Raw genomic sequence first — 14,581 nt, forward strand, 5'->3', positions numbered from 1 at the left:
TTCTCCTTATGAATTGCTATCAATCACGAAGTCCAAGAGGATTATTTCTTTAACTAAAGACCAAAGAAAGGAAGTAGTCTTACCTGGCTGGCGAAGAAATGAACTAGGAGTTTGGGAGATCAACTGGCCTCTGGGTGTCATGTTTCCAATAGTGTCATCCAGTGATGCAAGAACTGATTGATAAATAAGTTAAGAAACACCCCTAAACATGTTTTCAGCTCTATTCAAACCAATTGTGAATACTTTGAAAGGAAAAATATTTTGCTGTAGCTCAAATACTATGAAGATTGCACATCTTGTCTTTCAGGCTGAAACAGAAAGTCCCATTCATAAGCATGAGCTAGGTCACAAAATGTTTCATTTAAAGCTTAAAAGCGGGAGGGCTAAAAGGCAAAGCTCAGAAACGTGAGCACAACAGGTCTGGGACTCCTTGTAACTGCTCAAATCAGAAACAATACTTTTGTCCCATGAGGAGCCACTTTACTGCTACATAAACTATAACAAGAAAATCTGAGACAGTGCATTTAAAAAACAGTTCACTCTCTGTTCCAGGATGCGACGACTTCAACAAAGTCACTGTTGCTCTACTTTGCTTCTTTCTATTAACAATGAGGTTCATCACTCTGGATATGATTTACTAAGAAGAAGTTGCACAGAAGCTTCAGTATCCTATGTTATATTAGTGTCCGAGAACATAATTATTCTCAGGGACAACACAATCAGGGCAAATCTCTCACTAGTTTACTTGCAAAAAAGAGAAGGATGAGCACTGGATTTCTTTGCCACCATAATCAGAAAAATACCACCATATTATCTGTCAAATTACATTATTTTTTTCTCATTGTAAATAAGGGGGGAAATCTGTGGAATTTTAAATCTATGCCTGTGCACTCTTCTTGCTATTACTGTGGATGGAAAGCTAAGATACATTAAATAGTCACAACATTATGATAACACAATACATGCAAAAGAACATAAAACCATAAGGCTAAGATAAAATGGAGTGAAGAAAACTTCATTTTTTCAAAAACTCAGGGCTGGAGACAGCTGTAGCTCACATAGTTCCCTGGGCTGATATCACCTTGAGCTCATAAGCCCAAGAAAAAATGTAAAATACCACACTACACAAATGTGATGGGAATGCGACATCCCTGCAATCATATTTAACCCACAACTGAAATAATCTAAATATAGTAAACAACTGACCTTACACACATTTTGACTATGTCTTATCTCCCTAGAAGCCTAGTGAATAATCCTCTGAGCCATCTCTACAACAGCTTTAACATGGTTTGAGACTACAGCGGGGTGGGGGAGGGGACAGCAAAAATACCATTCAGAGAAAATATTATTCTGTGAAAATGAAAAGAATTGCCTCTTTTGGCTCATCCCTAAGTGCTGCAAAGGCCAAGTAATGTACCATGTCGGTGAACACACAACATTTTTCTAAATGAAGCTCATCCAGATTTACAAGTCACCCTTTCAGTCAGTCATCAACATCCCTCTCTACTAGTTTTAAAATACTGCAATCACAGTTTTGCTTTCCAACTTTTCTCCCTAATGCATGAAAATACCACACAGAAAAGAAAACGGTCTACAGAAGAGGAAAACACAAGATGGTTCAATAGCAAAAGTTTGACTGCAGAATTCCTTGCAAAGCAGATAACAATTTCATATTATATTCACATATACCTCACTTGAAACAGGTATAAACAAAGAGTAACTTGCTGTATATTTGAAAATCATTCTCAACATGCTCAAAAATCAAAGCCTGGTAAAAATAAATGCACCTTACAAACACAGCAAGCAACAACTAAACAGTCTTTACAGAAAAAAGGATACCAGAAACTCTTTTCTTAGCATTCTGCTTCCATCCAAGTCTGGCCGCCTCCGCATCACGGGGGGATGACACATCTTCAAACATGTTTCTAGGGAACAGTAATACAGACGCAAAGTAAGCAAGTGAACCCAAGCAGAACATACAACAAGATCTTTTTATGGCTTCAGGTAACTCCTCATGCAGGAGATTTAAACAAAGCTTAAATCACCTCTAAATCCAGTACTGCAGTTTCCTCCACAGAACATTTAGTATTGCTCGGCAGCTTGGAAAAAATGAGTTTGTCTGAAAACCCATACTTTGCTCCTCCTATACCACATTTTCTTATTAAAAAACTACCGAGAGATATAACACTATGACATTCAATTCTGCCTTGAAAAATTCAATTGAAAGAATGGCATGTTTTTATTATTAGGGTTTTTCCTTCAGATTCTTAGCCTACAGTGATTTTCTGTAAATGCACATAGAATCACAGAACCATAAAATAGTTTGGGTTGGAAGGGAGCTTAAAGATCATCTAGTTCCAACCCCCCTGCCATGGGCAGGGACACCTCCCACCGGACCAGGCTGCCCAAGGCCCCATCCAACCTGGCCTTGAACACCTCCAGGGATGGGGCAGCCACCGCTTCCCTGGGCAACCTGGGCCTGCGCCTCACCGCTCCCATGGCAAAGAAATTCTTCCTAACATCTAGTCTAAATCTGTCCCTCTCCAGTTTATACCCCTAGTATAAACTGCCACCAGCCCTATCACCACAAGCCTTTGTGAACAGTCCCTCCCCAGCTTTCCTGGAGCCCCTTCAGGTACTGGAAGGTCGTTGTAAGGTCTCCTCAGAGCCTTCTCTTCTCCAGGCTGAACAACCCGAACTCTCAGCCTGTCCTCGTATGGGAGGTACTCCAACCCTCTGATCATCCTTGTGTCCCTCCTCTGGACCCATTCCAACAGCTCCATATCCTTCTTATGTTGGGGATTCTAGAACTGGACACAATACTCCAGCTGAGACCTCACAAGAGAGGAATAGAGGAGCAGAATCCCCTCTCTTGCCCTGCTGGCCACGCTTCTTTCGATGCAGCCCAGGACATGTTGGCCTTTTGGGCTGTGAGTGCGCGTTGCTAGCTCATATCGAGCTTCTCATCAACCAGCACCCCCCAAGCCCTCTGCAGGGCTGCTCTCAATCACATCATCCCCAAACTGTACTGAAAACAGGGACCGCCCCGACCCAGGCGTAAGACCCTTGGCTTTGAGGAGCCTCAGCAGGCTCTCACAGCCCCGCTTCTCCAGCCTGCCCGGGCCCCTCTGGACGACATCCCGCCCTGCCCCGCAGGAGGGGAGACAGCCGTTAGCCACTGCTGGAGCGCAAACGAGAGGCTACGGGCGGCCCTGCCAGCAGAGCACGCGCCACGGCCCGGCCCGGCGGCTCCCGTGCGACCCCCGGTGTCGCCCCCTGCACGAGGAGCCCGTCGCGCCGCGGGCCCCGGACGCGAGGCCCCCCCGGAGGCCTCTCCCACCTGTCCATGCCGGCCGGCCGCCGCCCGCCTTCCCGCCGCCCGGAAGCGGACCGCGCACTTCCGCCCGCGGGGGGCGGGGCCGGCGGGGCGGAGGGCCGCGCGGAGCCCGGCGATCCTTCCGGCGCGCGCGGGCTGGGGGAGCGGGGGTTGGTCCGCAAAGGCCGCAAACAACCCCATAACTTAAGTGTTTCAAGCACCGCTCAGGTTATCGCTTTGCAGAGAAGCTGCGTCCCGCCCTTTCCTTTGTCCGGGTCCCGGGACCTCAAGGATCCCCCGGTTCCAACGGCGCCTCCCCCAGGATCCGGCTGCCCCAGGCCCCGGGGGCCCGGCCTCCCCCATCAGCAGCCCTGAGCGCGCGGACTCGTCCTCTCCCGTGTCTCCCAGCGTGGCTTGGGCTGCTGGCGCCAAGGAGCAGCGCGGTGGCCACCGTGCAGAGCCATAAAACCGTACATCACCGGGATGGAAAAGACCTCTGAGATAACATTGAGTGCCACCATACCTATCCACCACTAAACCGTATCATAGAATCATAGAATCACAGAATAACCAGGTTGGAAGAGACCCACCGGATCATCGACTCCAACCATTCCTATCAAACACTAAACCATGCCCCTTAGCACCTCGTCCATCCGTGCCTTAAACACCTCCAGGGAAGGTGACTCAACCACCTCCCTGGGCAGCCTCTGCCAGTGCCCAATGACCCTTTCTGTGAAGAATTTTTTCCTAATGTCCAGCCTAAACCTCCCCTGGCGGAGCTTGAGGCCATTCCCTCTTGTCCTGTCCCCCATCACTTGGGAGAAGAGGCCAGCACCCTCCTCTCCACAACCTCCTTTCAGGTAGTTGTAGAGAGCAATGAGGTCTCCCCTCAGCCTCCTCCAGGCTAAACAACCCCAGCTCTCTCAGCCGTTCCTCATAAGGCCTGTTCTCCAGCCCCCTCACCAGCTTTGTTGCTCTTCTCTGGACTCGCTCCAGAGACTCAACATCCTTCTTGTGGTGAGGGGCCCAGAACTGAACACAGGATTCGAGGAGCGGTCTCACCAGTGCCGAGTACAGAGGGAGAATAACCTCCCTGGACCTGCTGGTCACGCCGTTTCTGATACAAGCCAAGATGCCATTGGCCTTCTTGGCCACCTGGGCACACTGCTGGCTCATGTTCAGTCGGCTGTCAACCAACACCCCCAGGTCCCTCTCCTCCAGGCAGCTTTCTAGCCAGACTTCTCCTAGTCTGTAGCACTGCACAGGGTTGTTGTGCCCCAAGTGCAGGACCTTAAGTGTCTACCCATCATTTAAATCCCGCTAGGGATGGAGACTCAACCACCTCCCTGCGCAGCCTCTACCAGTGGCCGATGATCCTTTTGGTGAAAACTTTTTTCCTAATGTCCGATCTGAACCTCTCCTGGCACAGCTTGAGGCCATTCCCCCTTGTCCTATCACCTGTCACCTGGGAGAAGAGACCAGCCCCCGGCTCTTTGCAACCTCCTTTCTCACCCTGGGTGGACCAACACTTATAAAGCTGCTTCTCCTCTTCCTTCCCAAGATGGATTTTGCACTCTTTTCATATAGAGGAAAACACTGCTACTACTCCAGCAGGAGCTGGGAGTGGGTGCTATGGAACAGTTCATTTACTTGTACTCTTGCACAAAGAAGGCTGCCCAAACTACATCTTTAATGTAGACAGGGCAAGTCTTAAAAGCACGTTCAAATACTCAGATATTGGGGCCAAAGGTAGTACTTGGAACATATTACGTATTTAAATTAATCGTACAGAGAGATGAATTAGAAAACAACTGCAAAAGGCATCAAAACCATTATATCTTCTCAAGTCCCATAACTTGCTTAAGCAACTGATGAAAATGCCGTGGCTCCCAAGGCTGGTGTTTCATGGAAGTTTCACAGGAGCTGGTGGGGGGCCTGACCTCGGAAGGCTTCACAAGAAGGGGAAAGCTGCGAAGCCTGATGAAGACTGGGCATGCAGGAACGTAACCAAGCATTATACCCTTAGAAAGGCTGGTCCTCTGGGAAATGTACCTTTAGATTTAAAAATGAGTTTACATGACAGAAGGACATCACGAGAGCACAAGTGAAAGCAACAACCTTCCTTACAGCAGAAAACTAAAAGAATATTAAAGGAACTATAGTATCTTAATTCAGTACTACTTATTTAATAGACTTAGCCTCTCAACGCATCCTCACAAACCAGCGTAGCATTGTTGCCTCTGTAGTGCAGTGGGAAATTCAGAGTAACGCACAAATTAATACCTGGTTTAATTCTTTCCCAACAGCTCGCACTCTCAGGCTTGGCCCTTAGAGAAGGCAGAAAAGGGTAAAGAAATGAAAGATGCAATGATGTCAGAGAAAATGCTTCCTTTGTCTGCTGCCTCCAATTTATTCAAAGCAATGACAGATGAGAACAAAGCAAAGAAAAACGGCAGAAGAGAAACTAAGAGAGCAGCAAACAAACAAAACCCAGTCCAAACCAACCTGTAAAAGACTTGGGGCCCTCAATATAATTTGTCTTAGTAGATACAGCCTCTTTAGGTGAAGGCTGAGGAAGCACCTTCAGAGGCTTCAAGTTGGCTCCAGTAAGGGGGCAAGGTGAGGAACAGAGCAAAAACCTGGAGGTGGGTTTTCAGGCAGCTTTTTTTGATAAGCATCCCACTTCATATTTATCTAACAAGAGGGGAAGGGGGAAAGAGAAAAAAAGAACTGGAAGTCTTATGCAAACATCTTGCACTTCCAAGAAGGGAATGTGAATTTTTCATTCAGTGATATAAAGGACCCTGACTTTAAATCTGTAATTAAAAATGATAAATGCATCTCAGCCATGCAGTCAGAATCTCATGAGGGGTAGTAACTCTCCACACTTATAGGCAGGACAAGCAAAGACAACTCAGCAGCCAGCATGACAAACACAGAAACACAGCAGGTTTATTGCCAATGCCTAACATTCCTCTGCTCCCTACTAGCTTTCCGTGAAGTTAGCAGCATTTATAGGATGTACTAGGTTAAATCTCAGGATATACTGTAATAGATTAACAAGTAAACTAATTCAACACTTCAATTACCCTTTACAAATTATGTTTTAATATAGACAGCTTACAAATCAAATAAATTGCCCTAATGCATCACTAAGCTGCAAACATGACATCTGCCTATACAAAATTGTCGTCTTAATTCAGAACTATAAAAAGCAAGAGTTCTTGGGCAATGTGTAATAGTAGCACAACTGCATTCAGTACAAAGGCAACCGTGGAAACTATGCTATACCTCACCTTTTTGTGAGAGAAGGATGAAAGCTCATGTTTTAGCTCACCTTAGTTGAAACATTTCTGTAAGCGTGTAATTTGACACTTTTTAAAATCTAAATGTAAGGAAATGTTTTAAAAAAACAAATATAAAAAATTAAACTGAAGTGTCTATATGCTTGCTTAGTATTAAAACACCTGTGTTGACATGCAAGTTAATATTTTCTGTGGGTCTTACCCCAAACAAATCGATTCCCATGCCTACACTTACTGACTAAGCTCAGCTAAAACCCTTTTTTAATTAAAAAAGGAAAAAGAGACAAATTTGTAACCGTCATTTTATTTTTGTCTGAAAATTATGACAGTAGTGCCAAGGCTCTTTGTTGTATTGGGCATGTTACAAGCACTAAACCCAGTTTATGACAGCTGGGATTTCACATGTAGATTTTTATAGTTAGTACAGGAGTGAAGTCTGACTCCTCCCTCCTAGATTTAGGAGGATAAGGTAAAAAATACCAGAGTATGAAAAAGTAAAGTATGCTGACCAGAGAAGGAACTGTAGCTTCTACTATAAATTCACTCTGTATCCAAGACTGCAGACATGCCCCTGCCCTCCAAGTTTATGATAGCCTAATAAAGTTACATGAATTAATTACAAATTACAATGTATTTCAAATGAAGTAGTTCACTCCAGCATGACCTAAGAGAGAGAAAAAAAAAATCCTGGTGGCAGTGAATTTTCTTGAAACAGTGAAGCTGTAGAGCTTGTGGTTCAGCAGTACTACATTTCTTGAGGCTGAAGTAAGCACAGTGGAATTAGGAAGACATTCCTTTCTCCATTTACAAATCTCTCTCTAAAGAGCATCTTATTGAAAACAGGACACCACCCTCTGTTTGATGATTAAAAATCCTGAAAATAAATGGTTTTGGTGGGTATTTAAAAAAGAAAACCACAAAAAGAAGCAAAATTCACATTCACCTGTTGTTTGAAGCCCAGATATTGCAACAGTGGGAGCAGAGTCAAGACTACAAAACAACTTTGCTTACAGTTCGAGACTACAAATGTAAAGTTTGTGACAAATACCATTCCAGAATCTTACTTTCTAGAACAGAGAAGATTAATTGGGTTTTAAGAATCTTCAAGTTGTTCATAAACAAAATTTCAGAGAAAAGTATAAGGTGCTTGAGACTCAGAAATAAGAACCTAATGTGATTAAAAGCTCGGCTTCCTTAATGCTGCCTTAGAGAACTGCGTACAACTGCATATTGTTATGTATTTGAGCAACTTTTTCTTTGCTTTTACTATCCTTCCTCTACACAAGCAAAATAAAAGCTATAAATTGAAGTACAGCCTAATGCTGTTGGGACGGCAATTTAACATTGGACAAAAACCTTTCTGTCTGAGCCGATGCTTGGCTGCACCTTCATATTACAATTCAAAAGGTGTTGCAGACAGTTGTATATAGACCACTACTTTAACCATTTACATCTGGAAATAAGTTTCTGTTGTTGATAGGTGTAAACTGAAGTCTATCTTGAATTAGTATGTTATTGTGGCAAAATATCTACTCCTCTAAATTATTATTATTATCCAAACTGGCAGAGATTAGAAAACTCTGCGGGGGGGGGGGAAGTTTGACTCATCTGTAGTTTGTTTAGCATTTTAAAAGAAGAAAATCCTCATATTTAGTGTTCACTCATGAGGAAACCGCCACTCTAGTTACACCAGGAGAAAAAATGTAGTTTAATCCAAATTCCAGCAAGATTCTTCTCCCACCTCCCCTTTCTAGCATTGTAGCATCAGTACATCTATAATACTTAGCCAGAAGTTATGTTCTGCTATGCAAGAGAGCAATAGTAGCTTGATTTTACAGTCGTTTTGTTTGGGCAACTGCAAACATCTTGCAAAGTCTCAAAATATTCTTGTAAATTACGCAATCAGACATTCATTTCACGGAATAATCTGAGAATGAAAAAAGGCATTAGTAACAACATAAGGTATAAGAAAAATGTATACTGCAAGGAAAGAGTCTTAATAGAAAGAGTGCAATTCCATTAAACAATACTTCTGTATTTCAGGACATAAACACTACTTTTTCCATAGAAAGCTTAGACATTTAAACACTGATGTATACCAACTTCAGATTAGGGTGGAAAGAAAGCAGTCACCACCTTTGTGTGCACTGTAAGCATAAGCTAACTTTATAAGCAGCAGTACACGTGTACTAACGCTGCATTTGGAAAATTAATGCCTTAGTTCTCAAGATGAGTTATGCATGTTTTCATCCAGAGCTTTAGAAGTGCCCTGTTGATATGCAAGCAGTTCAAGCGTGAACTTCTTAAGCACTGATACACAAAGCAGTTATCATGAAGACATGTAAAGTTCATTTAAAAATTTCAGTAGACGGGATTCTTTTCTCAAACTGGTAACTGCTTACATAGTTCCAATTCCTGTGGGGAACTGGATAGTCACTTCTTCAGTGGGAACAGCTTGTTATGCTGCAATTGCTTAGATATGAAGAAAATTATTTCATGCATTATCCCTTTCACTTCATGGCCACTTCACGGGCATCATTTTGTCATGCATCTTCCCTTTAACAACCAAGATGCTGCTCCCTTGAAGCCTGACTAAATTTTTAAGGAGAAAAATACTAGAGTTTAGGTATTACCTAGGTTATGGTGTGTTGATTTTATAATTCTGGCCTAATTTCTAAATATAGAGGGGAAGAAGTACATTTCATCTTTTTTTAGCACAATCTTTGGATGGTAAAGCCTGGAGTTGCTAAACATTTTACTTTCCTGGGGTTTGAGTAAACTGACTGCCTGAAGTGCTGAGGAACTGCACAGGTACTATTTCACAGAGCAACTAAGAATATTCTGAGAGCTCTGTACTGAAATGAAGCCTGATGTTCCCTGAAATCACTACTCTTTGGCTGGACACCAAGACCAGACCACGGCCCCCTCTCCGATATCAGTTATCAATGAATTTTCTCTCCCTCCCACCCACTGCCTTCTGTACAGCTGCCTCAAAAAGAGATGCGTTAAAAACACAGATAAAAGGACAATTGGGACACAGAAGTGTCATAAGATCTGAATAAACAGAGGGTGAAAGTCAAGAGAGGAAAAATACTGATTAGCTCATCAAGGAGGAAGGTAACTAGTGAAAAAGGAATTAGAATATGCAGTACTCCAGTCTCATCTACTCTGGGGACCAATGAGGAAGGAGAAAGCACCAAAAGATATTTATGGATATCATCAGCCACATGCTCCGGTTTCTAATGATAAATGAAAAGGAATTTCAGCCTCAACTCTGACTCTGCACAGTGAGAGTGTATTACCTCCATTAAACAATGGTGACAACTGATGAAATTAACAGCAGGAAGGATCAGCTGGGCTCCTTAAATTCACTTTGGGCAACAAACTATCTCAAAGCTTACCGGCATTAGCTAACCTAATCTGATTGAATTTGCAGGAAAGGATTAGAACAAGCTCTGATAATTCTGTGCCAGAGAAACAGGAGGTACCAAGTATTTGGGTGTGACATTAATTTTCAGCAGCACAGCCAAGATCAGGAAATCGTCCAGTCCACACATTCCACTCCACAGTCCAATGGTGCTAACGGATATTTAAAGTCTTAAAATCTCTACACTCAATACTGCAAGAATGTGCTTCTGCAGATTTCCTTGAAACCAAACAAATATGTTTTAATCATGCAGAAAAATCATATTTTCTCGTAGGAGAGGTTTTGGGGTTTTTTTTGACTAGCTACACTAAGTCAATTTTAACAACGAATTCTTCCTAGAAAGAAGGAAGGTAGCAGGCAATGTATTTTCAAGTTCTCAAAAGAGCCACTGATAGTCTCCCCTTTGAAGACAGGTACTTTTTTTTTTTTTTAGACTCTACCTTACATAAGAATTTGGAATATTCCAAGTTCAAAACTGTAAGTGGAATTTAAGTCAGAAATGCATCCACCCTAGCACATGGGATACTGTTAGTAGAAATATCCATAGCATGTATTTGTTAGAAGACAAAGTCATACTGATTCCTTTTTTGTCCTAAGATGTACGAATCTGCACTGTGCGAGAGATCTAAAAATCAATATTGACTAGCGCTACTAAACCACAAAACATTCAAGCAGTATATAACTGTAATGCAAGCCCTTGCATGGCAATCCAAATTTATTGAACTACTGATGCTAAGTCATACAAAATTGCACCACTTTAATTAAGGCTTTTAGTTTACATTTGGCCACCTCAAAGCAGTTGTAACATTAGGTTGGTCAATTTAAATACTGTGGCTCCCTGTTGGATATACACACAATCTTTACACCCAAACGTTAATGCATACAAAGCAACAAGGCATTGTTAAATAAATCAGCAAAAGTTAATTACTGCAACTTAGGCCCTGTGACCAATTACATATGATTAAAATTACTTCCCACATTCACATCCACAGTACTCTTCCACCATTTAACATCTCAACCAAAACGTTACACATGTAAAACAATCACTAACAGGCAAAAGTACTAAACCTGTATATTTGGTATTGCAAATACACTTATGCATGAGCAAGCAAGGGAATTCACAGTGAGAATCTACAGCTGCAGAAGCCCAAAAATGATTTACAAAAAATTGTTAAATCATTAAAAAATCATTTTAAAATATACACTTCTTGTTGTAGACCCCCACTGTACACACAACTATAAACATTGTTCCCTATGTAAACAAGGAAAAGGAAACATACAATAAAAGGTTGAAAAGTCTGGACATTTCCTTCCCAACAGATATTAAAGGCCATGTCTTTAGTCAGACATTATACTGAAAGGACTCTTAAAGACTAGATCACTGTCTCCACAGGTTTTTCCTAAAATTAAAAAACTATATAGCTGTTGTGTTAATCAAAGCGCTTTTGTACAATACGATGATGATGATCCTGTATTTCTTTAAAAAAGTTACAATAAGCTACAAATACCGATGAAGCAAAGTTATCTGGAGTAGTCTATATAGGAGCTCTTTGGACTTTCTTTTATTATGCTAAAATAGTGGTGCTTTTAGGATTTACATTATTGTACTCTCCAATAGAAAGTGGGGATTGTTGAAGTATACAGTACACAGTTTTCATACATGTACAACATTGGTGGATGAACAATGTCTCTTATCAGTAATACTGGATGTAGGCTCTGGTTTTACCAGTTGCATACACTTAGAATATTTATAAGTAAAAATCTCTCGTGACACTGGAAAGTGATTAGAATGTGCAAACTGATGTAGTAGCTTTCATCCGTTTCTTAAAGGGTACCACCACAGGAAAGTCCATATAAGATGTTGATAGGTTTAATAAAGTTGGAATGCTGGCACTGTTGAATTGGGCAACAGTTCTTCAGACCTGGAACAACAAAACAAGAGGTTAGTATCAGTAACAACTATCAGGCATTGCTCTTTAGTTAAAACAGCTAAAGCAGGAACTAGCAAAGTTCTTGGCAAACAGAAAATAACCTCATCACTTCTCCTCTCTGAGTATCATTTCTGCTGTCCATATACAAACAAAAGACTACCTCAATTAGAAAAACTGAAGTGGGATACATATGGTAATCCCAGCTGAACTTCTGAAGTGGTATTTGATGGGTGAGACTACTTTTGTTTACAGTGTGACAGTTCCAGTAGCTTTAAAATCGGAAACATTTGGAGGATCAAAGTTCCTGAATCAGAAACCCTGTTAAGGAACTGAAGCAGTCACTTCTGTCATCCCCAGCTTTTGGAACCCTCTCAATTTTAATCTGATCCAATTCAATTTGTTCAAATTAAGTTCTAATATTGATATCCAAAGAGTTAAACATGGCACTACAAGAATATTAATGAAAGTCTGCAACTTCTGACAGTGAAATGTCCCACCAGAATCCTCCAGTACACCAAAAAGGTCTATCGGATAACAAAATACGTGATCATAGCACTGAAGCAACCGAAACACCATCTGTTCAGTAAAACTAAAGAGACGACCAGGCAACTTGCATGATGCCAGGTCAAGAGAGACCTCTGTCCATACTAAGACTCAGAAGTAGAAAGGAGGAAACAACCTGCCCAGGAACAAGCCGCAGAAAAAAATTCATGCCTGCTGACTAACTTCTGAAAAGGCTTGCTGAGGAGCAGGCTGGAGCTTGCTTGAGCCTTCAGCAGCATTCTCAAAGCATGGATTTAGTCATGTAGAACATTAGCCAACTGCCAACGAGTAAGAAATTGATCTAATAGCCAATAGCTCCAGGTCAAATATTTGGAGTGTTATAATGATCACTTCACCATTCTCTTCCAAGTGCACTAATTGCAATGCAGCCCATAAAATATCCATCTATCCAAAGAAAGCAAGCTAAATTCCTATGACATCATGTAAACATATGCAGGAGCTCAAAGTGGGACATGACATTTTAGTATGCAAACTGCAATATTTTACAGTGTGCATTCCCGGTAATTCAGCTCTTGCAGTATATTCTATTCGCCTTCAAAAAAAGAAAACCTTGTTTCCAAAACCTAGAACTCTGAAGTATCAGAATTAACACCATTAATATGAGCTCTACCAATGCCTTAAAGCTTTAAAAAAATTATACTAGTGTGAACAGTGCATCTTGCATATATTTATAGTTCTGACTTCGGAATGGCAAAATAAAGACCATAAAAATTTCTATGACAATGTCAATTAAGAATTTTCCATGCTGTTCTGCATCAACAGCTACCACAGTTGCTCACATCTTGTTGTTTTGTTTGTTTTTAACAGCCATAACACACAGAAAATTTTCCAAGGCTTACCTGGCTCAGAGCTACAGTACAGCTATGTATTAAAGTAGCTGACATGATGACTTTTTGCGTGCTTTTCCAGGCACTGGAGTTTTTCTGTTAATTTGTCGCACAAGGTCATAAAAGATCTGAGAATATAAATATCAGTTGGTTATTGGAATGAAGAGGCTTCTCTCATAACTTTACACCTTGAATCTTCACACATAATGTACTCACATACCCAAGAATCCCTGTAGACATTGTTATCACAAAACCAGAAGGTTAAATTGTGTACTTAATAGCTGTTAATTTTCTGTTTAAGATAATCGTCTGTCAAGGCTTTTCTGCTTTCAATGAAGAAAACGGCATCTATAGTTTGCAGCTGTTTAATCTCTGGGTCAAATTTATCTGAACATGCACGATATGTTATAATGATCAACTACTATATGTTATTGCTTTGCAATTTAGCACCGAGGTCAAGCCACAGTTTTCTTCTAATTGAAAACACTCTAAAGATGTCTTAGAGAAAGATCTAGTAAGTTTTAACTCCACATTTTCATGGCAACTCAAGTACACTGCATATCCTTTAACAGTCTCTTGTATTTGAACAAGATCATGCTTTTCCAGATACTTCAAAAGTACTAAAGTCTAGAGAACTAACTCAGCAGTCTCTCTAGGGCTACAGCATGACATAAGCTTAACATTTCCTAGAAAAGTAACTCATGCATGAGACTCTCACACTTTGAATCTCCTAGAATTCTAATTAGGACATGATTTTGTTGAAAGGCTAATTTAAAACAAGTCTACATGTTACAATTAAACAGCATCCGTTTCGTTCATAATTGACACTGTTCCAATTATTTCTGCATCTCCTAAATCAAGGAAGTCCTCCCTTAAAAGCCATGCTAGCAGTTTTCTAAGCACAGGCTGCAAAGCAGCAAACATTTCAACACAGGCTTTAGTATGTGATGGAAGTAAGGTTCAAGTTATTAAACATATGAATTTACATAGTTAAGCTGATAAATTTGTATTCAAGAAAAACTGAACACTTTCCAGTTTCCCAACTAATTAAACACACATTTTTAAAATCAGCTGTGCTTAAAACCACCACATTGATCTGATTACACGCAAGTCTTGCACAGAGGCCCTTTCAACTTGACTGATGCTGCCAACAATGTTTTCCAGAAGACACAACAAATTGCAGTGTTTATCATATTCAAGCTGTTCCA

At 41.2% G+C, this 14,581-nt stretch overlaps 2 protein-coding genes across 2 annotated transcripts in view; both read right to left on the bottom strand.

Annotated features, from left to right (window-relative positions):
- The window catches only part of NUP107 (nucleoporin 107), a 29,002-nt gene extending 25,607 nt beyond the window's left edge, over window positions 1-3,395 (bottom strand). The window contains exons 1-3 of the mRNA XM_069852346.1: window positions 3,344-3,395; window positions 1,843-1,928; window positions 84-173 (exon numbers count right to left, since the gene is read on the bottom strand). Of these exons, the coding sequence (XP_069708447.1) occupies window positions 84-173; window positions 1,843-1,928; window positions 3,344-3,351 (184 nt within the window). The 5' untranslated portion in view covers window positions 3,352-3,395. The remainder of the gene's footprint in view (window positions 1-83; window positions 174-1,842; window positions 1,929-3,343) is intronic.
- A 3,939-nt stretch (window positions 3,396-7,334) lies between these two features.
- The window catches only part of RAP1B (RAP1B, member of RAS oncogene family), a 36,621-nt gene continuing 29,374 nt past the window's right edge, over window positions 7,335-14,581 (bottom strand). The window contains exons 7-8 of the mRNA XM_069852510.1: window positions 13,386-13,501; window positions 7,335-11,973 (exon numbers count right to left, since the gene is read on the bottom strand). Coding sequence (XP_069708611.1) covers window positions 13,415-13,501 — 87 coding nt within the window. The 3' untranslated portion in view covers window positions 7,335-11,973; window positions 13,386-13,414. The remainder of the gene's footprint in view (window positions 11,974-13,385; window positions 13,502-14,581) is intronic.

This window comes from Phaenicophaeus curvirostris, chromosome 1, assembly GCF_032191515.1.
Source record: "Phaenicophaeus curvirostris isolate KB17595 chromosome 1, BPBGC_Pcur_1.0, whole genome shotgun sequence".
Taxonomy (NCBI): domain Eukaryota; kingdom Metazoa; phylum Chordata; class Aves; order Cuculiformes; family Cuculidae; genus Phaenicophaeus; species Phaenicophaeus curvirostris.